The 25,331-nt window shown below is 48.5% G+C and overlaps 1 protein-coding gene across 4 annotated transcripts in view; it reads right to left on the minus strand.

Annotated features, from left to right (window-relative positions):
- The window catches only part of TUBD1 (tubulin delta 1), a 122,218-nt gene that overhangs the window by 48,303 nt on the left and 48,584 nt on the right, over positions 1 to 25,331 (minus strand). For all 4 annotated transcript variants that reach the window (XR_011201659.1, XM_069226437.1, XM_069226436.1 and 1 more), the window contains one exon: positions 15,517 to 15,681. Coding sequence is in view for 3 of the 4 variants with exons in the window: in XM_069226437.1 (XP_069082538.1) it covers positions 15,517 to 15,681 (165 nt within the window). In the remaining variant the exon portion in view is untranslated. The remainder of the gene's footprint in view (positions 1 to 15,516; positions 15,682 to 25,331) is intronic.

A 25,331-nucleotide genomic window follows, 5' to 3' on the forward strand; every position in this document is an offset into this window, starting at 1 on the left:
GATGTCGGGTGCCGAGGAGGGATTCATCCAGGTCTCGGTGAGGAAGGCGATGTCCGGGTTCGTAGAGTTGATGAGGTTCCACAGTTCGATGGCGTGCCTGTGGACGGATCGGGTGTTGACCAGGATGCAGTGGAGATTGCTTCCGGGGGAGTCGTTCTTGACGGGAGCGGTGTTGGTCCGTAGGCACGTGAAGTGACAGTTGCTGCAGGTGAAGGGTCCGTTTGGGGGGGGCGCGGTAGCAGCCCGGAGTGCGGCCGGGGTTGAGGTTGACGAGGGTGGCGGAGTCGTAGGTCAGGCGGAGGGCGCGGGGGCCAGGGGTTTGGGCGCTGTGCGCGGTCCAGGCGCGGACGGGCGCAGACGGGCTTGCCTTAGGCGCGCCAGCGGCGCGTCCGCTGCGCGGCCTCGCAGCGGCCGCCATTTAAGGGGTAGCCGGGGAGGCGGGGTCAGCTGGGAGGCGGGAGGAGGGCGGGTAGGGCGAAAAAAGCGGCAAAAAAGCGGCGGGAAAAAGGCTCTGAAGGCGAGGAGGCCTAGAAAAATGGCGAAGTGCCGAAAGGCGCTGAAAAACAGGAAAAACAAGGGGGAGACGGCGGAAGGGCAAGGGGGACGGCACTCAGAAGATGCAGGCACTCGGGGATACAGAAGAAAACCAGGGGAGCGCGATCACACAACACAGGCACTCGGGGATACAGAAGGAAAAAAGGGGAGCGCGATCACACAGCACAGGCACTCGGGGATACAGAAGGAAAAAAAAGGGGAGCGCGAACGCAGACACACGGCAACACAGACACTCGGGGCACAGGCAGCGATGCAGGCAAAAGAGAAGGCAGAACAGGGGATCTGGATCTGGTGGCGCTGTGAGGACAGGGGAGCGACCTACCCTGGGGTCAAGGGTCGCTACTACTGCCTCGCAGCGGCCGCCATTTAAGGGGTAGCCGGGGTCAGCTGGGAGGCGGGAGGAGGGCGGGTAGGGCGAAAAAAGCGGCAAAAAAGCGGCGGGAAAAAGGCTCCGAAGGCGAGGAGGCCTAGAAAAATGGCGAAGTGCCGAAAGGCGCAGAAAAACAGGAAAAACAAGGGGGAGACGGCGGGAGGGCAAGGGGGACGGCACTCAGAAGATGCAGGCACTCGGGGATACAGAAGAAAACCAGGGGAGCGCGATCACACAACACAGGCACTCGGGGATACAGAAGGAAAAAAGGGGAGCGCGATCACACAGCACAGGCACTCGGGGATACAGAAGGAAAAAAAAGGGGAGCGCGAACGCAGACACACGGCAACACAGACACTCGGGGCACAGGCAGCGATGCAGGCAAAAGAGAAGGCAGAACAGGGGATCTGGAGGCGCTGTGAGGACAGGGGAGCGACCTACCCTGGGGTCAAGGGTCGCTACTACTGCCTCGCAGCGGCCGCCATTTAAGGGGTAGCCGGGGAGGCGGGGTCAGCTGGGAGGCGGGAGGAGGGCGGGTAGGGCGAAAAAAGCGGCAAAAAAGCGGCGGGAAAAAGGCTCAGAAGGCGAGGAGGCCTAGAAAAATGGCGAAGTGCCGAAAGGCGCAGGAAAAACAAGGGGGAGACGGCGGGAGGGCAAGGGGGACGGCACTCAGAAGATGCAGGCACTCTGGGATACAGAAGAAAACCAGGGGAGCGCGATCACACAACACAGGCACTCGGGGATACAGAAGGAAAAAAGGGGAGCGCGATCACACAGCACAGGCACTCGGGGATACAGAAGAAAAAAAAAAGGGGAGCGCGAACGCAGACACACGGCAACACAGACACTCGGGGCACAGGCAGCGATGCAGGCAAAAGAGAAGGCAGAACAGGGGATCTGGATCTGGTGGCGCTGTGAGGACAGGGGAGCGACCTACCCTGGGGTCAAGGGTCGCAACTACTGCCTCGCAGCGGCCGCCATTTAAGGGGTAGCCGGGGAGGCGGGGTCAGCTGGGAGGCGGGAGGAGGGCGGGTAGGGCGAAAAAAGCGGCAAAAAAGCGGCAGGAAAAAGGCTCCGAAGGCGAGGAGGCCTAGAAAAATGGCGAAGTGCCGAAAGGCGCAGAAAAACAGGAAAAACAAGGGGGAGATGGCGGGAGGGCAAGGGGGACGGCACTCAGAAGATGCAGGCACTCGGGGATACAGAAGAAAACCAGGGGAGCGCGATCACACAACACAGGCACTCGGGGATACAGAAGGAAAAAAGGGGAGCGCGATCACACAGCACAGGCACTCGGGGATACAGAAGGAAAAAAAAGGGGAGCGTGAACGCAGACACACGGCAACACAGACACTCGGGGCACAGGCAGCGATGCAGGCAAAAGAGAAGGCAGAACAGGGGATCTGGATCTGGTGGCGCTGTGAGGACAGGGGAGCGACCTACCCTGGGGTCAAGGGTCGCTACTACTGCCTCGCAGCGGCCGCCATTTAAGGGGTAGCCGGGGAGGCGGGGTCAGCTGGGAGGCGGGAGGAGGGCGGGTAGGGCGAAAAAAGCGGCAAAAAAGCGGCGGGAAAAAGGCTCCGAAGGCGAGGAGGCCTAGAAAAATGGCGAAGTGCCGAAAGGCGCAGAAAAACAGGAAAAACAAGGGGGAGACGGCGGGAGGGCAAGGGGGACGGCACTCAGAAGATGCAGGCACTCGGGGATACAGAAGAAAACCAGGGGAGCGCGATCACACAACACAGGCACTCGGGGATACAGAAGGAAAAAAGGGGAGCGCGATCACACAGCACAGGCACTCGGGGATACAGAAGGAAAAAAAAGGGGAGCGCGAATGCAGACACACGGCAACACAGACACTCGGGGCACAGGCAGCGATGCAGGCAAAAGAGAAGGCAGAACAGGGGATCTGGTGGCGCTGTGAGGACAGGGGAGCGACCTACCCTGGGGTCAAGGGTCGCTACTACTGCCTCGCAGCGGCCGCCATTTAAGGGGTAGCCGGGGAGGCGGGGTCAGCTGGGAGGCGGGAGGAGGGCGGGGAGGGCGAAAAAAGCGGCGGGAAAAAGGCTCCGAAGGCGAGGAGGCCTAGAAAAATGGCGAAGTGCCGAAAGGCGCAGAAAAACAGGAAAAACAAGGGGGAGACGACGGGAGGGCAAGGGGGACGGCACTCAGAAGATGCAGGCACTCGGGGATACAGAAGAAAACCAGGGGAGCGCGATCACACAACACAGGCACTCGGGGATACAGAAGGAAAAAAAAGGGGAGCGCGAACGCAGACACACGGCAACACAGACACTCGGGGCACAGGCAGCGATGCAGGCAAAAGAGAAGGCAGAACAGGGGATCTGGATCTGGTGGCGCTGTGAGGACAGGGGAGCGACCTACCCTGGGGTCAAGGGTCGCTACTACTGCCTCGCAGCGGCCGCCATTTAAGGGGTAGCCGGGGAGGCGGGGTCAGCTGGGAGGCGGGAGGAGGGCGGGTAGGGCGAAAAAAGCGGCAAAAAAGCGGCGGGAAAAAGGCTCCGAAGGCGAGGAGGCCTAGAAAAATGGCGAAGTGCCGAAAGGCGCAGAAAAACAGGAAAAACAAGGGGGAGACGGCGGGAGGGCAAGGGGGACGGCACTCAGAAGATGCAGGCACTCGGGGATACAGAAGAAAACCAGGGGAGCGCGATCACACAACACAGGCACTCGGGGATACAGAAGGAAAAAAGGGGAGCGCGATCACACAGCACAGGCACTCGGGGATACAGAAGGAAAAAAAAGGGGAGCGCGAACGCAGACACACGGCAACACAGACACTCGGGGCACAGGCAGCGATGCAGGCAAAAGAGAAGGCAGAACAGGGGATCTGGATCTGGTGGCGCTGTGAGGACAGGGGAGCGACCTACCCTGGGGTCAAGATGCTCATGACCAGGATCCAAGTGCATGATACCAGGTACAGAGGTGATCTCACAGAGTTGTGGAGGGATTATGCAGAACTGAGTATGACAACAGAATGGTCCCTCATGCCTGGTAATCTCCTGATCACTGCAAGACACCATAGAAATGCTTGGTCACCAAGTGCAGTAAGGCATGGCTACACTAAAGGCAGACAGAGAGAAGATGTGGTTCCTGGGAATGGACTGGGCTGTAGAGGAGGCAGTCAACGAAAGTGCCGCCTGTCAGTTGAACAGCCTCTATCATCACTGAGAGACCTTGTGCACCCTGGGCCAACATACATTTCTATGGCCTGCTGGAGGAAGTAAGAATGTTCTCCCATGCAAGGGCAGGAGATTTAAAGCTACCTACATCAACTAAACATCTGTCACTGCAAGATTCTGCCCCAACAACTGCAGGCCAATAAGGATTTTAAATGCTTTATGTGAGTGCTTAATAAAGCATTGTATATAGGAGAAAGCCCAGGGGAAGACCTACAATGGACCCTAAAAACATTCCGGAGACTCTATAGGAACGCACCACACTGTTACACAGTGCACACTGGCTATCCTACTCTTCGGTCATCCCAGTAGGGACACTTCACCATCTCCATAGTGATAACTATCCAGACTAAGGGCCTCATTACGACCCTGGTGGCCGGCAGTAAGCTGGCGGTAACACCGCCAACAGGCTGGCGGTGTTCCGCCAGCTATTATGACCGTGGTGCAATAGCCACGGCCATACCGCCGGCCCCTCCACTATCCCCGTCCGCCATCCTGGCCATGGTGGTAAACACCGCAATGGAAAGGCTGGCGGTAAGGGAGACTTGGGGTGCCCCTGCACTGCCCATGCAGTTGGCATGGGCAGTGCAGGGGCCCCCAGACATAGCCCCATAGCGCATTTTGTGCGACTGGTGCTACTGCACCCGCTGCACATCAGCATTGCCGCCAGCTCTATTACGAGCCGGCAGCAATGTTGATGTGACTTTTCCGCTGACCCAGCAGAAAAGTCGAAATAGGGAGCCAGAAATACTGCCCGCACTGGCGGTATTCTGGCGCCCACTGCCTCGGTGGTCTTCTGTGAAGAGCGCTGAGGTTGTAATGCGGGCCTAAATGCCCTAGCAAGCAGTGACACAGAGAAACAACATCAAGGCTGGTTGGCATTAGGGAGCTGCCCCCACAAGTCTACAAGCAGATGACAGTGCACTATTAAAAGACAGGCATCGTTGTGGAAAATTCTGCATCCCATAATAGAATCGATCATGGACCTAACAAACATAAAAGGGAGTATGGTGATGGCTGTAAGAGCAATGTGACCTGGAATCCCGGAATGTTTCCTGGTTCAAGTTGATCTCCAGATGAAGATGCGCAGAAACACTTGAACCATTACGTCCCACCACTGAGCAGGCTCCGGTGCACAATCTAATTCAACTGAATGATATCAGAGAAGGAGAGAGGAAGAATAGGAGAGGCCGATCTCACAACCTCAGCATTAACAACAGTATATTGGTGGTCCCAAACCACCAAAGGGTGCCTACACAGGGTCCAATCCATCAGTGGCGAGCCATGGGACACCACTCTCCCCGGAGCCAGCAGTAATGTCTGTGTCCCAATCAGACACCCAGCTGCTGGCTCAAAGATTTTGTGTGTTTAGTGGACTCTGAGCGGCAAACCCAGAGGATGTTTCAAACTGGTTGCAAGACAACATCCGAAGTGGAGAGGGATGTAGTGAGCCAGTCCTATGCTGGTTCCAGGAGCTTCCTATGTCGCCTTGCAGGCAGCTATTAGAATTATTGCAGGAGGCCACTGACCACAGAAGCTACGATATCTGCCTCTGTAACTAACTCTTAATAGAGACCAACATTCTGTATTTCATTTGCAAGGATAACAACCACTTCTTCTTCCACTTCTTTTGCAAAACTTGAATAAACAATTGTTCCTAGATAAATAATTATTTGCACCAATACAACCATAATATTCACAGGGATCCTGGCTCCGTTAACCTGTATACAAAACCTTGCCAGTTTGAGCTTTTCGTGTTGCAAAACTGTTGACGTGAAGAGAATCAACTGATAACCCATTTGTACTCTCTTGCAGTGTGTCTGCTTATAATGGTGTGCTTGGCAGTTTTTTACAGCTGGCAGATGCATCCCCCTAATAGTGATATTCGTGCCAACTACCTAATGCCATATGTCTGTGCTTCATTTAAAAGAATCCTCTACCTGGTTCCCCACTATCTGTCGAGGCAGTGCACTGTTGTTGAATTGCCTGTATGTATAAGGACTCTGTTGACATTCATTCAGGGAAGACCGATTTCAAAGCCACATGAAGTGCAATGTGCATCAGCATGTTCTTGTAATGTGAGTTTTTCAAAACCATGCTGCCTGAATTTGCAAGTCTGCAAAGTGTTCACTGCAGCCTTGAAACCATCTGTGAAAATTATATGTGTAGGCAAAGGCTGGTGTAGATGATGATCCTTCATGATACTTCTCCTGTTTATCTGTGAGGGGAAGGGATACAATGTGTCCATGTCAACTGGTCTTCCCAGCTCCGTTGAGTGTTGATTTCACGTGTTAAAGCATAGCTTTGCATACATAGCTATTGGAATGCAGGAAGCCACTGACCACAGTACTGATGATATTTGCCTTGCTGGAGTTCAACATCCAGCACTTCATTAAAAAAAAAAAAAAAAAAAAAAAAAAAACACTGGGGTATTCACACTGTCAAATCATGTCCATGTTTTTGGACCATGCACATCATATTGTCCTTTCTGGTTCTAGTCTTCCTTTAGCATATGGACCTTATACTTATGTGTCATACAGTTCACCTTTTACATATCCAGTGTTTTGCCCCAGTAGCGCCTGAAAATGCATTATGACCTCTGTAGAACCACAAATATATGGAGTGTAATTCCTGATAGGCATTTCACTCTTTTTGGAGCTTCTCACAGAAATGTAGCCCAGCTGGTCTTTTCTTGCTACAGTTAATGACTTCTTTCATCTCTCATAGGCATTCCCTGTCTATACTGGAAATGTTGTTTAGATATCTGTCGTTGATGCCGTTGCTGGTGGTCAGGTTGAACCCTGTGATACCTGCTGGTGGCACATAGTGCTTCATTTGGGGGCTAAAACATTTATCAGAGAAATGATGCAAAAGAAAACAGACCTTGAATATGTCTACTGAACAAAACGCTCCACTACGCCGCATATCTTTTCTTATGATGAGCAGAAAGTGGGCAATTATTGCTGTTCTCCAGCTATGCTGGACCCAACAATGCAGACAATCTAAGAATAATGGCGGCTCTTTGGAGTTCTTTGAAATAGAATTCTGGTAATATCAGAGAAGAGATGGGGCTTGTATTTCAAGATCTTGACAAAATAGCTCCAGACTGAGTGAAAAAGAGTAGACACAATCTAAGGTAGATGGCACACTGCTAACACTGATGAAACAAGAAGGTTCACTCTTTAACCTTGGTGCCGCTACGGAGTTGCACGACGCCCTCTACTGATGCACAGGGGTACTGCTGAAGAAAAGTTTCCCTCTACTGATGCACAGGGGTACTGCTGAAGAAAAGTTTCCGGATCCAGTCTGATGCCTGGGGGAGAATTCTAAGATAAGGAATCTGCGGCTAATGTCTCTATCAGATAATGGAAGGTAGTGCTCGAGAAACAGATGGCAGATCTTGGAGGAATAAATTGCAATTAGTGCCCCCACCCCAAGGGAAGGAATCCCAAGCTAATCATGGAACAGTGGCAAAAGAAAGAAAGATAATGTTTCACTATCAAAGGTGCTACAGAGATAGGTCCAAAGGCTGCCAGAAGGCACACTCCCAAAAACCATATTAGCAAATGTGCATTGCCATCCTGGAAGAAGTCAAAGAAAAAGGTCCGGCCACATACTTGATTTTGAAAAACATGACATTCAAACAATATTCTAGAACAAAATCGCTGGTAATAATTTTCAGAGGTGAGATGCAATCTAAGCAATGCGGTCTTCTTGCAAACGTTAAGAATATGAAAGTGTTAGCTTTAGGTTCTTTCTTTCATTACAAGAAGTATGTGCTTGGGAGGAATGCAGGACTCTCAGTGCAAGGCAGAAAGAGGGTAATCTCTGGCAAAAAAGGATGACAGAAAATCATACAACAAAAGAGAGAGGAGATGGACGCTGATTAGAAAAGGTACAGGACACCACTGAAATTTGGGAGTTTATCTAGGGAGCTGCAGTGTGGGAGAGTTAGACAGGGATTCCACTGCTGTAAATTCAAGTAATTCATAAGAATAGCAACTGCATAAATCGGCGATATTAAGGAAACTGAGTCAGACTAAAAAAGGGTTTATGATGTTACTCATGAGCCATTTTTGGGGGTTTCAGATTGCTGTCATAGAGGGAGAGGGTAAGGTTAAAACTACGTGACTCTTTTCCTAATGTGTGCTGATTTAGGGCACAGTGGTTTTAGAGTGAGAAAACCGGAGATACATTATTGTCCAAGAGATATAGTGGCTGAATAGCATCTTACAGATTTTGGACTGAACACCTCATTCCACAAAATGGTGACAGAACACCTTTATAACTTGCTATATCCTAATAGCATATTTTAGATTTACTTACTCCCATGTACAAAATACACAACTTATTATGTCATGGACAGCTTTAAATGCACCCTCTAATGACAGGGAACAATCATGTCTTTCCATTCAATTCCTGGTGATGTGACTGACATCTCCTGGAGGGGTACTTTGGAGAATCAGGAGCCAAAGCAAGATTCAAGACTTCTGCCATTACAAGAGGTGGCGAGCTCTAAGAGGAGTTCTATTTAAGGTGTACTTAATTAAAAACATGTGCTATCACTGTCAGCTTCGTGGAAGAAGGTGGGTGCATACGAATCTACAACACTACCTGCTACGAACAGATGCTTACATGGTAACATTTCACATTCATAGCATTAATTGTTGTAGATACATGTTTTGCATCAACTGTAAAGCAGTGACTTCCAATTGGTGGCTAGCAGGCAGTCGATGCAGATATTTGGAACAAAGTCCTTAATACAATTTAGGAAACCATAGCTTGTTGGTGAGCTAGAATTTCCACAGAGCAGTGCTTTGTGAACCAAGCAGCTGCTTTGCAGAGATCAGTTAAGAGGATGTTACCTAAGAAGCCCATGGTGGCTCCCTATTAAAATGTAAAGTGTACCTCCTAGGGTATACACATTTAGCCTAGATGCAGCATGTTTGAATGCATTTGACAATCCATCTTTCCATACTTTCTCTAGAAATAAGGTGACCCACATAGCATTTAGCAAAACCAATAAAAAGTATGTTAGTGTCATAAAAAGACTTAGGGCCTGATTATGATGGTGGCGTTCTGACCGTCGGACCACCACTACGATGGTCGAGAAGTGGCCCCCAAGCCAGTAGCCTCTCGACTGCCGTATTACGATGTTCTCGGTGGCACAGAATGTGACACCATTGGCTTCGGCTCTCAGGGAGAGCAGAGGGCAACGCTGCTGCACTATCTGCACTGCCAGCACAGTCGGAATGCGCACTGTAGCAACTGCAGACATTGCACATTCAGAGTGTGCCAATAGGGGGGGGGCCTACACTGCCCACAAACATAGGCATGGGCAGCACAGGGGTCTCTCTGTGGCCCCATCTCTGCCTTTCCGCCAGCCTTTTCATGGCAGTGATGCTGCCATGAAAAGGCTACCGAAAAGGCAAGTTGTGATCAGCACGGCGGTGCTGCCATGGGCACCGCCATGCTTGACCATGGCTTTCCGCTCTGCCGGTACCGTGGGATCTCTGATCCTGGCAGTGTCAGGGTGTTGTGGCGGTCCGACTGCCAGCATCGTAATCTGGTGGTCAGATCGCCAGAGAGGCGGCAGTCGGACCACCACCATGGGTGCGATGGTCCTATAGACTGTCGTACTCGTGATCAGGCCCTCAGTCTGATTAATATAGTACATGAGTGTCCTTTTAATATATGAAGTGTGTAGTGCTCTTCCCTGAACAGAAACAGATTGTGGAAAGAAAATGGGGAGTGCAATACTGTGATTACCTTGAAAAGTTGAGACACTCTTAGAGGTAAGAAATTGTGATTAGTTCTAAGGACTACTCTGCCCTTGTGTACCTGAATGAATGTTTCTTGAAGAGTAAGAGCTAGTAATTCACTGAACTGCCTGGGAAAAGTTATAGCTACAAGAATGGCCAGCTTCCAGATATAAATGACATGAGGAGAGGCTCAACGGCCGGCCCCAGGAGCCTTGTGAAAACTACATTAATGTTCCAGGTGGGTGCTTGGAAGTGTCCTTGGGGGTATCACCGTCTTGAGACCCTGCTGCATGAAGACTTTGACTAGAAGAATCCTAAGAAGGAATCAGAGTCCCCTGTTCTGCCTGTCTGCAGCTACAACTGCTAAATGTAGGCTTATAGAGGTATAACCTACATCTGCCTTACGTAGATACAAAAGGTAGGAAATTATATCCTGCACTTTAACTTTTAACGGGTATAATTGCTTGGAGATGCAGTAGTGGACAAAACCTTTCCACTTGACTGTGTAGCAGTACAAGTACTAGATCTACGAGCCTCTTGCAGGATTGCAATACAAGTCTGTAGGGTAGCAATGCTGTATGGTGTATTAGATAACAAACCATGCTACATTTTCAGTTGTGCCCAGCACCTTTCTCTCCAGTACCTCAAAGTGTTCTTGCAATGGAAGCAGTTGCAAGTTGACTCCTTGTGATCTGGGGAGAGAAAGAGGTTACAGACCTCATGGTGTTTGGCCTAGGGTTACTTGGCAATACACTAAGGGCAGAACTAGAACGTGTGCAGTCAATCTGCTGACATTCTCTTAGGAGAAGACCTCAGTGGTCAAAGGGGACTGGGGCTGTCGGAGTCCGAGCTGTTTGTTGCCAGCATCAAGTGATTCAATTGTGGTCATGGGTAGTGTACTGTAGAATGGGTGCTGTGATTCTTACCGGTCGCCGGAGCTGCACAGTTGTAGCGGGGCTTGAAGTCGCTGTGATCTTTAACTTAACACATCCAAACCCAATGGCGGACAAAAACAATCTCAGGTAATGTCAGTGCCCATTAGCATTGTGCACTGAGGCCAGAGTCAGACAAAATCCTGCGACTCAAAACTTTAACGAAAATCAACTTGCAATGTTCAAGTCCAACACTAGTTGGCAGGAGTCTGCGATCATGGTATCTGCAGCCACACATACCACGCACAAATTGTTACCAAATGCATGTAACTTTTTCTTCTGATAGATACTTCTAATTGCAGACTCCCAAAATGTTGAACAGATTCTATAGCAGTACCTCTCCGAGGGGGTGGGTTTGAAGGAGTAGTCAGACAAAGTAATTGTGCAGCATGGAATTCACAAAATGGCCATCTCTTCTTATTTCCAATCCAAGCAGCAAGGCTTGACAGAAATCCCATGTCGCCAGTCGACAAATCTCCACAGTAAGAGCTCCCCCTTAGTAATGCCAAATTTGAAGCCTTCAATCTGGTGGTGTGAACAGGGATTCCCTCTGGCGGTCCCTTCTTAGCAATTGCATAACTGTTTTTAATGCAGAAAACAATCCAGTGTGAGAAGGTCCTCTTCTGAACTGCCTTTCTCGGTTTGTGATCCACATACCCAATGAAGTAATGGTTTTTATACCTGATCTCCTTCACTTGGTTAACGTAATAACTGACCATGTCTTAAAGGTCCAGCCAATATAGCCTCTCTTTCTTGGTGGGGTGGGATAGAGGAAACAATGTGGTGAGAGTAATGGACTGCCTCAGATGGAAAGCATTCACCGTCTTAGGCAGGAAAGCTGCTTTAGTCTTCAAAACAAGTTTGGGTGAAAGCAAGTGAAGGGTGTGCATATACAGTTTGCAGCTCACTAATGTGACAAGCTGAAGTGATGGCCACAAGAAAAATAATTTTCTAGGTCAACAAACACAACCAAAAACTGTGCAGAAGTGCAAAGGAATTCCCATCAAAAAAGTCAAAAACAAATTCAGATCACATTAGCACATGACAATGGGTGTAGGCGAAAACAAAAACATGTTAGCCCCTTCAAAAACCTTAGAATAATAGGGACCTAAACAAGGATGGTTTTTCAGCAATACAAATGAAATCTGAAAAGTAGCAACAGAGTCTTTAAAAAAGCCCACTGCACGACCTTGCTGGACTAAAGAAAAGCAAAAGCACAACAAATCAGACAGGTATGCCTTCAGAGGGTCTGTATTTTGCTCTGCACATCATAGCACAAGATGATTCTTTCAACTGGAATAGAATGACCACAAAATGATTCTATCAATCGGCATAGACTGCCTACATATCCAACATTTCACGGATCCTTTGAGGAAGAGGGAAGACGCTCAAAAAGCTTGCATCTATTACTGCCCCTCTAAATAGGAGGTGTGGACAGGGCTTTAGGTGAGAAATGGGCAGGTTGACTGTAACGCCCAGGTTGAACAGCAGGGATGCTGTGGCCTTCAAGTGATCCGACACCAAAGGGAGCAAGTCCATCATAAGCAGCCAATCATCGAGGTGTGGGAACACAGAACTCCACTACCTATGCAGATGTGACACAACAACTCCCAGCACCTTCATGAAAATATTGGGTGCTGATGTTAGTCCCAATAGGAGGCCTACAGATTTGGTGGGTTGACCCTACCTCCTGTATGACTGCAAGATTGATATGTAAAAATATGTGCCCTGGAAGTCTAAAGACACCATCCAATCTTCTGATTACAGCACCAAAATCACCTGATACACAGACAACATTTTGAATATTTTCTGGTGAATGTAAAAGTTAGAGATCTTGGGGTTCAAGATCAGACACATACCGCCGTCTTCTTGGGAACCAGGAAATACTGAGAGTAGCATCCCTGTCCAAACCCCTGCTCCAGGACCAACTGCGTTGCTCCTATCCGCAAAAACGCTGTCACCTCCAGCTGCAGGATTCCAAGGTTGTCCTCTCACAATAAGGACTGCAGGGAAGGACTTTAGGAGTTGACTGTTGGTAAGGAAGGGAAGGGAATACACATTTTCTATCACCTGCAAGACCCACTAGTCTGAAAAAAAGGCCTTCTCGGCCTGTAAAAAATAAAGACAACTTCCCTCAACTGGCCATGTGTGTTCCCTTAAGGGGAAACTAAAGCAGCTTTCCAGATGGTGCAGGAGAGGAGGAGGAGGGATGTTAGTGGGCTTGTCTGACTTTTCTTTTGCCTCTGCTCCTATATTGCCTCAGAAATTAGTTACGTTTCTGGACCAGCTGAGAGGGCTGAGGCTAACCAAAGACACAACAATTCGAAAAGCTGAAGCTTCCTGAACTGTCTTTAGTCTCAGGTTGTGGACGCCAGACCTAATGACTGGGAAGTAGCCCTTCTTGATCTTAATCTTTTCAGGGTTGGGTAAGCTTTATCTCTGAACAGATGAGTGTCATCAAATGGCATGTTCATTAGACTCCCCTGTCCCTCACCAGAGAAGATGGTGGGACTCAGGCATATGCGCATCCTCAGGGCTACACAAAAATACATGGCCTTGGCTGAGTCAACTGTGTCCAGGTCAGTCCTGATGATCTGCCTGAGAGGAATCCTGGCTATCTCTCACCATGTTTTCAAAGGGGTTGACAGGATTGACACCATCATGCCATTTCCCACAAGGTGGTGGTGTACCTAGCCAACAGATGTGGCATTCATTTAAAATAGGGTGAGGTACCAGCAGAGAAAACCTTGCCTATCGCCTCCAATTTTTTAGACTCCATGTCAGATGGAGCAGTGGGAAAAGCCCTGCTATTCTGTTTGGTGCAAAATTTCAGGTGAGGTATGGGTGGCAAAGAAAAGTAGGGTCCACTGGAGCCTTCCTGTACCCTAGGGTAATGAGCCACCTGGGTCAGAAGTGGGGTGTTCCAAGGCGTCTTTATCAAGCAATTACCTTGTTGAATGAGAGTCAGCTGTTCCTATGCTGCCAAAGCAGGCTGTAGGACCTTAGTGAGAAAGTTGTACCTGGCCACCAATGTAGGTAGGGCTAACTCCAACACCTCTTATGTCTTCCTCAGTAGAGCATGGAAAGAGGCTACTTTGGGGAGAGCCGGGTCATACATTTAACGTAGCAGGAGGTCAGCTGCACCTACAGTCTGCCTGGATTTCCTGTGGGCAGGATCTTGCTACTGGAATGTCAGGGCTGTGAGCTTTTGCTGCGTGGGCTTCAGCTTTCTGTATTTTCTAGTTCCATGACTGGGGTTATGATTTAGTGTCATTTGGCAGAGTACAACCACCTGTTCTGGTCATTGACTTGTTTTGTAACTTATTTTGAATGACATTTAAACGTACTGTTTGTCTCTATTATTATTTGGTAAAGTTGGGTTACATTAACCAAAAAATAAAATGCACATCTATCCACAGCATCTGTTAGTGCCATAAATATGTAATAGAGTACTTTGATAAAAGTCTGCAAAGACATTGACATAGTGGGTAGCGTTCAACAAGCAACGTGATCAACATCCTTAATTTAAATATTTTTACCTGTAATATGGTATTTAATTTGCAGTTCTCCTGGGAAAATTAAATTGGCATCTTTAGCTTCAATGATTATTTTTAATACATCATTTGGAAATGCTGCATTACCATTCCAGCATGTATTACAGGTCAGGTGCAGTGAATGTTTGCTTAACTGGGTGCTTCCAGAGCTGTCGAGGACAGTATATCGCATTACACTGCACGCGCTGTAGACAGACTCAGCCGCGGATGGAACAGCATATTAGTGAACGGCAGACCGGGCGTTTGAAGCTCCAGGTTTGCCTTTCTCTACAGTAAGGGGGCTGTGAGTGCCTACACCTGCAAGTAGGAGGGAGGGTGGAGGGGTAGGTATGACCACTCACATGCCCCCTTCCTATGAGGCGCCCTCGAACGGGGGGAGAGGCAGGGCCCTTTTGGTGCACTCACTTTGTCACAGCTCTATCTCGAGCAAGATCAGGACGCCACCTGACGGTTCATTTGCCTTTGTTGCTGTGTCTGTAACACAACGTGGGCGCGGCTTTCCTCGTTTACGTGGCACCACGCTCCCGAGCCTTGTGATGGCTAGGAGCACGTGGAGCAGAAGCGTCCAGGGGGGCTAAAAAAGGAGCTGGATACACCAATTGTGCCCAATGGTACTTAAAATATTACTACCCTCTAAAGCTTCAAAGTAGCCAGCTCTGATGTGGTCTATAAAATGTTTTTTTTTCCCGGAGTGGCTAGGGTACAGGACGCCCTACTGTAAGCCTGGCTATACACAAAGGCATCGTATAAATAAACCCCAAACACACACAGCTTAGCTTCAAGCTCCTATAAAGATTTGGGCGTAAAGGTGGAATCCGCGTGGAATACTCTAGACAGTTCTGCGTTCATTTCCCTATTTAACAGTGAAGAAGCGAGTCTTAAGACATATTTTAGTCATACTAGCTAAAGCGTCTGGGAACTGAAAACTACTGGGCCTGGCTTGTTCTGGGAACCGCAGTGCTTTGGTCGCGCCGCCGCTGAAAGGGTCTCCTGAGGCCGTGCTGGCCGCAGACTGCTGAACAAGATCCTCCTTTCAAATTGGCCAAAGCCAGGGTAGGAGAACATCCAAGGGAAACAGAGGCACCCTGCAGCATGGGATAAGGGCCACATTGAAAGCGAAGTTATTACAAGGCTCCGCCAACACATCCTCACCTTCTTCCATCTTGGCGTTGGCAATCAGCATCTGCCTGAGGTGCCGAAGGAGCCCTTTCCACGTGAAGGCACTGTACGCCAAGGAGGATTCCGACATCTGTGGAATGTTCCGGAGGCCCAGCAGCTTGAATTCAGGGTGGGGCACAAGGCGCTCCATCAGGTCCCCTGGAAAGAAAAAGAAAACAGTTGGAGGGGGGATAAAGTAAAAAATTCTCTACTTGACACACGATGAGATCATTTCTGTCAATGCGCCATTTCATGTTCTCCTAAGTGGGTCGTGCACTGAGAATGCTAGGCGGCTGCTCCGTCCCATCTGTAAAGATTTATGAGGGGCAACTGAGCGCAAGTGTGGAATGAGCCAGCGATTCACAGACACAACATTCACTCCAGTGGCGAACTGCCCAGAATGACAACTTTGGCACATTCACAGCAGGCTAGAGACCAAAGGGGAAACATTCGTGGGCTGTGAGGGGAATGAGCGGGGATCACCGAGTGCCAGTGATTTACATAAACGCACATACCAGAGAATAAAAGAACAAGGGACGATGACTCGTGCAGAAAGCGAGGTGGGGGGAGGGGGAGGAGGTCCAGAAGACTGACAACATCCCGTGGCTCCTCGTGATCAGTGATGCTGCACCAGGAGTTGTGTCGCTCACATGGTGAACTGAAGTGCCCGCACGAGCTTGAGTGAATCTATGAAACCAGTGCTTAATTTGTGCTTGTTGTTTCCGGTGCTGAGCACCGGCACTTATTTTTGAGGGTCTGGGCTTATTCTTCTGCCTCAAGTAAGCTGAAGGGGCAGGGAGCGGCTTTAACTGGATTAAAGAGGCCCGAGATGGCTTCAGGCTGACGCCGCCTCAGTATTCCTTGTTCTCACATTTAATTGCAGCAGCCGTCTTTAAGAGGAGGGCTTTGGGCACCGGCACCGTTTTATTTACAAATTAAGCATTGTATGAAACGTGCCAGGCTGAAGCATGAGGCCCTGCACACAGTCTAAGTTTCCTGACACTGCTTGCCAGTGCGCCCTGGAGCTGAGGAGACTATGCTCCATGAGGGACTAAGCTAAAACCCCTCCAGACAGCCCATTCTAGTAACATATAAGTAGTACCTGACTCTGTTTATTGGTTAGGGAAATGTTGTCCGCAGTTTATTAACGTTGATTTACAGCATGTTTGCCCTGCTTTCATGAGGGCCATAAATCATTCCGTCATCTCAGATGGACATGCAAATGGGGTCATGAGTTCATGTGCACTCATCTTTGTCATATTTAAAGCATACCGGCGTTGCTCCCTTCCCACCCTGTGACCCTCTCCACTGTGTGTACTGTGGCTTTTTGTAAAAGGGCTTTGATTTCTCCTGCCTTCCTTTGTGGTAGCTCCCACGAAAGGGCTGCTCGCCCTTACTTGCCCAGCTCCTGGCCTCCCTCGCTATCATCATCTTGTGCATGTAGCCTGCTACATCCTCTTCATCCCATTCCATGTCTGGGTGAGCTTGCATTTTTAGCCTGAACCCTTTGTCGTAATCTAGCCATGTGTCCCCCGTGAATTGCCTCTGCGCCTCGTGTATTTTTGACTCGGAGCCATAAATCTTTTGCACAGTCTGGAAATTTTTCCACTATGATACTTGCCATGATCCCATCCAGCCAGTTATCAAAATTCTTCTCCTTCCTTACCCTGTTTCTCTCCTTTCTTTCTTCTTCTTTCTTGTCAACTGTAGTCAAGTCTAAGCCCTCTACCTGAATCTCTAGGAGTGAGAATATGTCAAAATACTCCCTGAGCCAAATTCGCTCCTTCACAGCCAATGGAATCATGCTTGCCAGGCCAGGTGCTCTCACTACCATGTATGGTTTCCCAAGGCTCCCCCTTTTGTATGCCACCGGGGCCAGCCCACCTGCTGATGGGCTGCGCCGCTTATGCCTGTCTTTTGCAGTGTCACCACCCCAGACTTGGGTTGGTGTTGCCCTGATACCAGCAGATGTTGCCTCTTCCTCCCCCCGGTCGGGTGATGGGCATTGCTCGCATGGCATGGTCTAACCGCTGGGGCCCCCTTTCTTCGGGTGAGGCAGTGTCCACCTCGGGTTCTGCCCCCAGGCCCTTCTGTGTCATGCGCACCCCGTCTTCGCAAATAGCAGCGGCGCCATTGATTTTAAACATTCTTGTACAATTGCGCTGATTTGCTCACCATTATTAACTTTTGCTCGCTTGCTTGATCTTGGGGTCCCTGCTTCTGGGAGTTCGCCCGCTTCTTTCTTGCCCCTTTTTTGGCCCCTCTGCTTGCGTTCCTCTGCTGCTTTGCCTCACTCCGTGTCTCCTCCTCATCCCTGGCTGCACCGCTTGGTCTGTCACCAATGTGCCCATCCTGTGTTGGCACCTCGCTTGCTCCATCTCCCTAATCTGGTTCAGGATCCAGTCTTTGCTGTGTGTCACCGCCACCTCCCTTGCTGGCCTAATGATTTCTTTTATGTCGAGATCTTGGTTGTCGCTGTGGTTCTCCATGTTGAGCTGTGTTGCTGCCAGCCCTCGGATTGCGGGTGTCAGGGTCACGCCGCCCCGATTGGGCTGTCCCCTGTTGCTGTTTTGTTGCTCTATTCGGGTTGCGTTGCGTCGCCTACTGGGCTGTCCCCGGTTGAGTCAGTGCTTGCGTCGTCTTGTGGGCTGTCCATGGCTGCAGGCTCTGCTTTGTTGCGCGTTGCATTTGTTTGCGCTTGCGGCTGTGGCTAGGTCGCGTCGTCCCAATGGGCCGTCCCTGGCCATCGGCTCTGCTTTGCTGTTCCTGTGCATTGCCTCTTCTTGCCTGCAGTTGTGATCGCAGCCAGGTTGCGTCGCCCCTGCGGGCTGTCCCTGGATGCTCAATTTGCTTTGTTCTTGGTCAACACAGGTCACGTTACCTTTAGGTTGTCCCTGGTTGCCCCACAGAGTTTCTGCTCTTTCTCAAAAAGGGACGAAGCTCTCAGAAAATCCAGAGCAATTCTTGTCTTTTTTTTTTTTTAAAGGGTTCAGTTGGTTTCCCAGCCCAATTGGCTCCTTTGGCTGGGAATAAAGTTTGCAAGAGTTTGTCTTTGCGATTACTGAGGGTGTGTTTCCCTATCGCACCCCAATTTGCCTCTTTTCGGCTGCAGGATTTATTTCCCAACGTTACTTTTTTTTATCCCCTGTAGAAGTCTGTAAGCGTGGTGGTGTCGAGGGGACACCACTACCGGTCCCCCTCGTTTGTTTGCATCTCATTTTGGTGCGATTTTACTCGAGGGCCTCGGTGGGGTTTCCGCTCCAGCCCCTCGAACACCCTTCGGTTGTGGGCCTTTGCCCTAATTCAGATGTATAAAGATTAGGAACAGGAATTTCCAAATAGCCATTTTATCCGAATCGCTTTTTTCTAAATGGCTATCCCTTACGTATGAAACGTTTTGTTTCAAACTTGTGATTCCTAGTGGGTTGCAAAGAGACCTACCTAATGAGTACTGACGAGGTAGATCACAGTTTGCGACCCATCTGGAAAGGCTGCCATCAAAAAGGCCAAAAGTATTTATTTATTTATTTATTTTGGTTGGAATGCAACCGGTTCTACTTTAAGGATAACAGGATGCATTTCAACAAAAAACAAAAAAAAAGAATAAACATTTTGTTTTTATTTTTTGAGAGCAGGCAGTTGTTTGTGGGGCCATTGGCTGCTCTTAAAAATATATTTTCCGGCATTCACAAAGGGGAAGGGGTGCCATGGGTCCCTTCCCAATAATGAATGCATTACCATTCACCTTGATTTGGTGGTGTAATATCAAGGTTTTGTGACCGCATCTCAGTCACTAAACCTTGATACATAACACTAGAAATCGCTATTTGGATGGGATGCAGTTTGGATTTTTGTACATCAGGAAAAGCAGTGGTCTACTTTATAGAATGTGCCTGGCTCCTGATTTAGACTTTTGCATGAAATGGGCCAGACCCAGTTTTTTTATATTTATGACTTTGCCTTCGGCACTTTTAGTTTAGTTTTACTTTCTATTACCAGTAGGCACCTGGTTTAGGGGAGTCTGAATGCAGGTGTCAGGGGTTGTTGGACCCCAGTAAGGCTCTTAGTTTGCCCAATTGCTTTTGTATCCCAGGCGCTGACTCGCGCTCGGCCTATAGGCCAAGCCCCCAAGCCGTCCTTTGAAACTGCATGCAGAGTGGCTTCTTCCAATTGAAGCAACTGGTAAGGCTTCTTGATTATGAACCAAACTTAAATTCAATCTGGAACACAACAGTTTTGTTTGTAGAAATCATCATTACTCCTGCAACATTAAGCCTCTTCCATCCTAGGCTACATTTAACCAAGACCGCTCTCGGCATTCCCCCTAACCAAAATCTTCAGATTCCTAAATTAAGATGTGTTTTGCTGAACACTTGTTCAACTAGTAAAAACAAAATTGAACTGTTCAATCATTTGGACTCATATGCCCCAACACTGCATTCGTAACAGAAACCTAGGCGGATTGCTTTTCTGACTCCGATATAGCCACCATACTGCCTTCTGGCTATGATATTGTCAGATTAGATTGAGTAGGAGAGCAAGGATTGGACCTAGCGATAATTTGCTGCAAACACCTCAACCTCACTGGTGACGATGCAAAATAGAGGATTGTGAAGCTTTCTACTTTGAGTGTGATGTGGACAATTACTGCACGCGTCATGGACTACTCATTTAAAGACTCCCATGCCCCAAAACAAAGTTCCTGGAAGCACTCAATGAGTTATTGGAATCTAGCATCCAATTTGTAAACCACTTGCAAGATCTAAAGAACCGAGACCAGGGGTGTGGAATTCCTATAGCTCAATGCCCAGGACATATTTTTTGGGGTCAAGGAAAACAAGTTTTCAAGTTTATTTTGTCCTTTTGACAAGTAGGCCCAACCCTCCTGCAGCACATACCCTTTGGCTGCCAATTGATAGTACTCCATTAAAGAACAGGGAAAGAAATTGTCTTCAGTTGAGATAATGTGTGTCCATATATTAATGCTATTCAAAATTGTATGTAAAGTTCATTAATGCAAAGCCTTTTTTAGGGCGAATATTCTAAAAAAATGTTGTAAGTTTGGACTGCACTACAGACAGTGATGAAAGTAAAAAAAAGTGTGCACACATGTTTACAAAGTTTAAAATATGAGGCTACCTATAATGCTCCCAGAATGCTCTCTCCAACTAAATACAAACTTTTGCAGAACCTTGAATGCAAGATTGGTGATTTTTTGTTTTCAAAATAAAATCTTCACAAAAATGCAACTACAGAAAAAACATTTTGATAAACTACTGTGAAATTTAGGTACCATTTCTTTGAAGCATTATTTAGTAAAATGTGCTTATGCATGCAAAAAGATATTCATACTGGAAAGTCACTGTAACCAGTTTCAATAAGATTATGGAAAACATGAATATAAACATGCATTGGCAAAGCGAATCGGTCCAACATTGGTTGTCAGTCTTTTGTCAATGTGTGTCTGTTTAGGCATGGTTTGTAAAACTTTGTTGTGGGAGCTTCTGGGCACTCACCTTTGTAACGAATAGCAGACAGCAAAAATATTTTTGGTTGCAATTAGCACACATTGCCACAGTAGTTCCTGGCACTGAACAAAACTACTTGTGTGCTGGTATGCTCCTTCTGAAAGAGCAGATTGTGATCACTGTAATGTAATGTAATGTAACATAAATTTATAGAGCATGGAACTTGTCACATGTGAGTGTATCCAGATGCTGAGTAGGAGCGCGTTCTGCAAGTCGGATAGTCACAGTGAAGCCAGCAGATAGATGGATAGAGAGAGATATAATTTTAATAAAACAAAAGGTCTTGGTTAACACCAAACATAATTAGGGGCTCAATTCTTAAAGAAAATCACAAAAGTGCACCCATGGTATAGTTCTTCCCATTAGTGCAGATTTATGTATTTCATGCATTCACAAGAATTTACAGAAGTTAACCAGGAAACCGTAGTCCTAAAAAATATTTGTGAACTATATTTTAGCACAAGCGAATATAAAGGTGTAGATTTGCTCATGCAAAACTCTGTTGAGCATTTACAAGTTCACTTTCCCTTTAACTACTTTTTCCCAACTCTGGAAGAAGTTTTACTTCTGACCCTTGTCAGGAGTAAATTTCCAACTTTTTGCAGTATGGGAAATGATTAGAGAAGAGCTGGTGAGACCTTTAAAACATGCACATTATTAGGTTTGCACAGACTAACAAAGGCACTATTGCTTACCTCTACCTCCGGCTCAAGTAGGTAGATCTGTGTAAAGGTGGCAAAAAAAGAAATTGCTAGTATTCAAGCCCTACTATAGTACAAGCCCTGCCATAATCAGAGAGGAGATTATCAGAGCTCTAGTATGAGACTGCTGCCATAATTTGCCACCACACTGCATGGCACCAAAGGGGCAAGTATATTTTTTTACAGGCCAAGTAGATTTATGAAGCAACCTGTGCTATGGACAAGAAGATATTTTATTAAATTCCACAACCCTGAGAGATACCAAAATCTTGATTGATAATTTAACTTGTTACAACCACCTTCAAAGGGGCAATGGTGTTACACACTCTGCCAGATGCATTCTGGATGGCATTTTTACAAATCATCCAGATCAACAGCTGGAAGAAATCTTTCCCCTCACTTGGTCACATCACATGGTGGTGGGGGTTTAGTTTTAACTTCGACTCAGGCAAACCCAATACCAAGAATCCATCCAGGACAGACTGAGTTAGTAAGGGCTTGGAATAAAATAAACCTGCGTGAGCTCAGTCATATTTTGGAGGCAACCCAACCATCCTTGATAGGCAACTCAAACACTGCTGCTGATGAATATAGGGAGGGGCTCAATCTAGCTCTTAATATATTGGTTCCTGTTAAATCCATTAAATATTTTAGAAATAAACTGACAGCCCCTTGATTCTCCCCCAATCTCAGATAAACGAAAAAGAACTGTAGGAAACAGAAAAGGATCTGGAGGAGTAACTACTCTGCATAGGAGAAATGTAGGAAAATGTCTCCTGGTTGCAGTTCCACCCCCCCCCCCACACACACACTTTTGGCCTCATATTGATGCTGACTTGACTAAGAAGTGTACTGGGTCTCTGCTAACCAGGCCCCAGCACCAGTGTTCTTTCACCAAAAATGTACCATTGCTCCACAATTGGCATACCCCTGGCACACAGATAAGTTCCTTGTAAAAGGTACCAGTGGTACCAAGGGCCCTGTGGCCAGGAAAGGTCCCCAAGGGCAGCAGCATGTATGGTGCCAACCTATGGGACTCCTCACCTAACACATGCACACTGCCATTGCAGAATGTGTGTGTTGGTGGGGAGAAAAAGGCAAAGTAGACATGGCATCCCCCTCAGGATGTCATGCACACAAAATACTGCCTGTGGCATAGGTAAGTCACCCCTCTAGCAGGCTTTAAAGCCCTAAGGCAGGGTGCACTAAACCACAGGCGAGGGCATAGCTGCATGAGTAATATGCCCCTACAGTGTCTAAGTCCATTCTTAGACACTGTAAGTACAATGTGGCCATATTAAGTATATGGTCTGGGAGTTTGTCAAAACGAACTCCACAATTCCATAATGGCTACACTGAATACTTGGAAGTTTGGTATCAAATTTCTCAGAATAATAAACCCACACTGATGCCAGTGCTGGATTTATGAAAAAATGCACACAGAGGGCATCTTAGAGATGCCCCCTGTATTTTACCCAGTCGTTCAGTGCAGGACTGACTAGTCTGAGCCAGTCTGCCACTGAGAGAAGAGTTTCTGACCCCCTGGGGTGAGAGCCTTTGTGCTCTTTGGGGCCAGAAACAAAGCCTGTACTGGGTGGTGCTTCACACCTCCCCCCGAAGGAACTGTAACACCTAGCAGTGAGGCTCAGTCTGCGTGTTACAATGCCCCAGGATACTCCAGCTGGTGGAGATGCCCGCTCCCCGGACACCCCATCCCACACACTTTTGGCGGCAAGTCCGGGGAGATAATGAGAAAAACAAGGAGGAGTCACCCCCTCGGCCAGGTCCACCCCTAAGGTGACCCCCTCCTTAGAAAATCCTCCATCTTGCTTCGGAGGATTTAGCCCAATAGGATTAGGGATATACCCCTGTGACGGGTTCTTTATCCAGGATTGGAGGGATATTGGAAGAAGGCGACAGACGCGTACTCAAGGGGTTACTAATTTATTTCTGTTCGTTTTTAAGATGGAGTTATCAACCGTTTGCAATGTCAGTAAGGGTTTAATCCATCAACGCAAACAATAAAAAAAAAAATCCCTTTTCTCTTTCAGGGTTCGGGTAATGGTCCTGGTGTTGTCTGGTCCACTTGGAGAAGGTTCCGGTCTTCCCTTATGTCAGCGGGCCAGGTTCCCCAGAATAAAGAAGAAAATAAAGAACAGGTAAGTGGGGACCAAGTAAGTATCTATGATCTTTCAGGTTTAGTAGGGTGGTGGGGGAATAGGCATGAGTGCAGGTAGGTGAGGGATTACTTTTGTCTTGTGTTTCTCTTCCCCGTGCGTTCGTCGAAATCCCCTTCTCTTTGGTAGCAGCTATTATTTTAGGGTTGGGTTTCTGTGAGGTTAGAGGGCTTTAATGGTTCCCTTTAGACCGTTTCCCCTTCCTTGCAAGACCTCAATCCTTTCCCCTTAGCCCCCCTTAGTCCCAGTAACCATCCTGAGCCCCACTCCCACTTGCGGTGCGATCGTACCTGTGGGGGCCACGCCCCTCCAGGGACGTGGCCGGCTTCTCGGCAATCTCCCGACTTCACTGGAGGAGGGGCGGGAGGTCCCCAGAGTCTTTCTCCTTTTCGGAGTCGCTCCTCTCCTGCTTGGCGAGCCTCGATGCCGGTGCGCGCGGTTCGCCGTTCGTTTTCTCCTTGTTGGGCTCCGCGGGCGTCTCTCTCTCTCTCTCTTTCTCGTTCCCTTTGATCCGCTGTCCTTTTTTTCCATTATCCTCATGACGTGCATGGCGTCCGACGTCATGACGTCCCAAGCTTCTCGGGTGCCCCCGGGGTATTCCATCCCAGCTGCCGTATCTTTCCGTGAACCGGCGTCGGGAGACGTCCGGCTACAACCCCCCTCCCTGAAGGGATGAGGCACAAGGAGGGTGTAGCCATCCTCAGGGACAGTAGCCCTAAACACACCCCTAAATCTAGTATTTAGGGGCGACCCTGAACCCAGGAAATCAGATTCCTGATGATCTGAAACAAGAAGAAAGACTGCAGACCTGAAAGCCCTGCAGAGACGACGGAGACAACAACTGACTTGTCACCAGCCCTACCGGCCTGTCGCCAGACTCAATGAACCTGCAACAGTGACGCATCCAGCGAGACCAGCGGACTCTGCCGACTCAGAGGACTGCCCTGCAATTCCAAAGGACCAAGAAACTTCAGTGAACAGCGGCTCCGTCCAAAGCAACAAAGAGGAAACCATTTTTAAAGGGACTCCCACCTCACTCCTGAAGCGTGAGACCCCACCATTCTGCACCCAACACCCCAGGCCCGTGTCCAGAGAAACCAACACTGCAGAGAGGACCCCCAGGCGACTCCAACAACTTGTCCACCCTGAGACGACCTCCATGTACCCCCACAATGACGCCTGCAGAGAGAATCCAGGACTCCCCTGACCGCGACTGCCCGGTAACAAAGAGCACGATGCCTGGAAGAAGCACTGCACCCGCCACCCCCAGGCCCGAGAGGAACCAATTACCGGTGCAGGAGTGGACAAGCATGCAGCCCTCATCTTTGCCCAGTCGGTGGCTGGCCCAAGAAGCCCCCACTTTGCCCTGCCTGCATAGTCAGAGTGACCCCGGGTCCCTCCAT

Source organism: Pleurodeles waltl, chromosome 3_1 (genome assembly GCF_031143425.1).
Source record: "Pleurodeles waltl isolate 20211129_DDA chromosome 3_1, aPleWal1.hap1.20221129, whole genome shotgun sequence".
Classification (NCBI taxonomy): Eukaryota; Metazoa; Chordata; class Amphibia; order Caudata; family Salamandridae; genus Pleurodeles; species Pleurodeles waltl.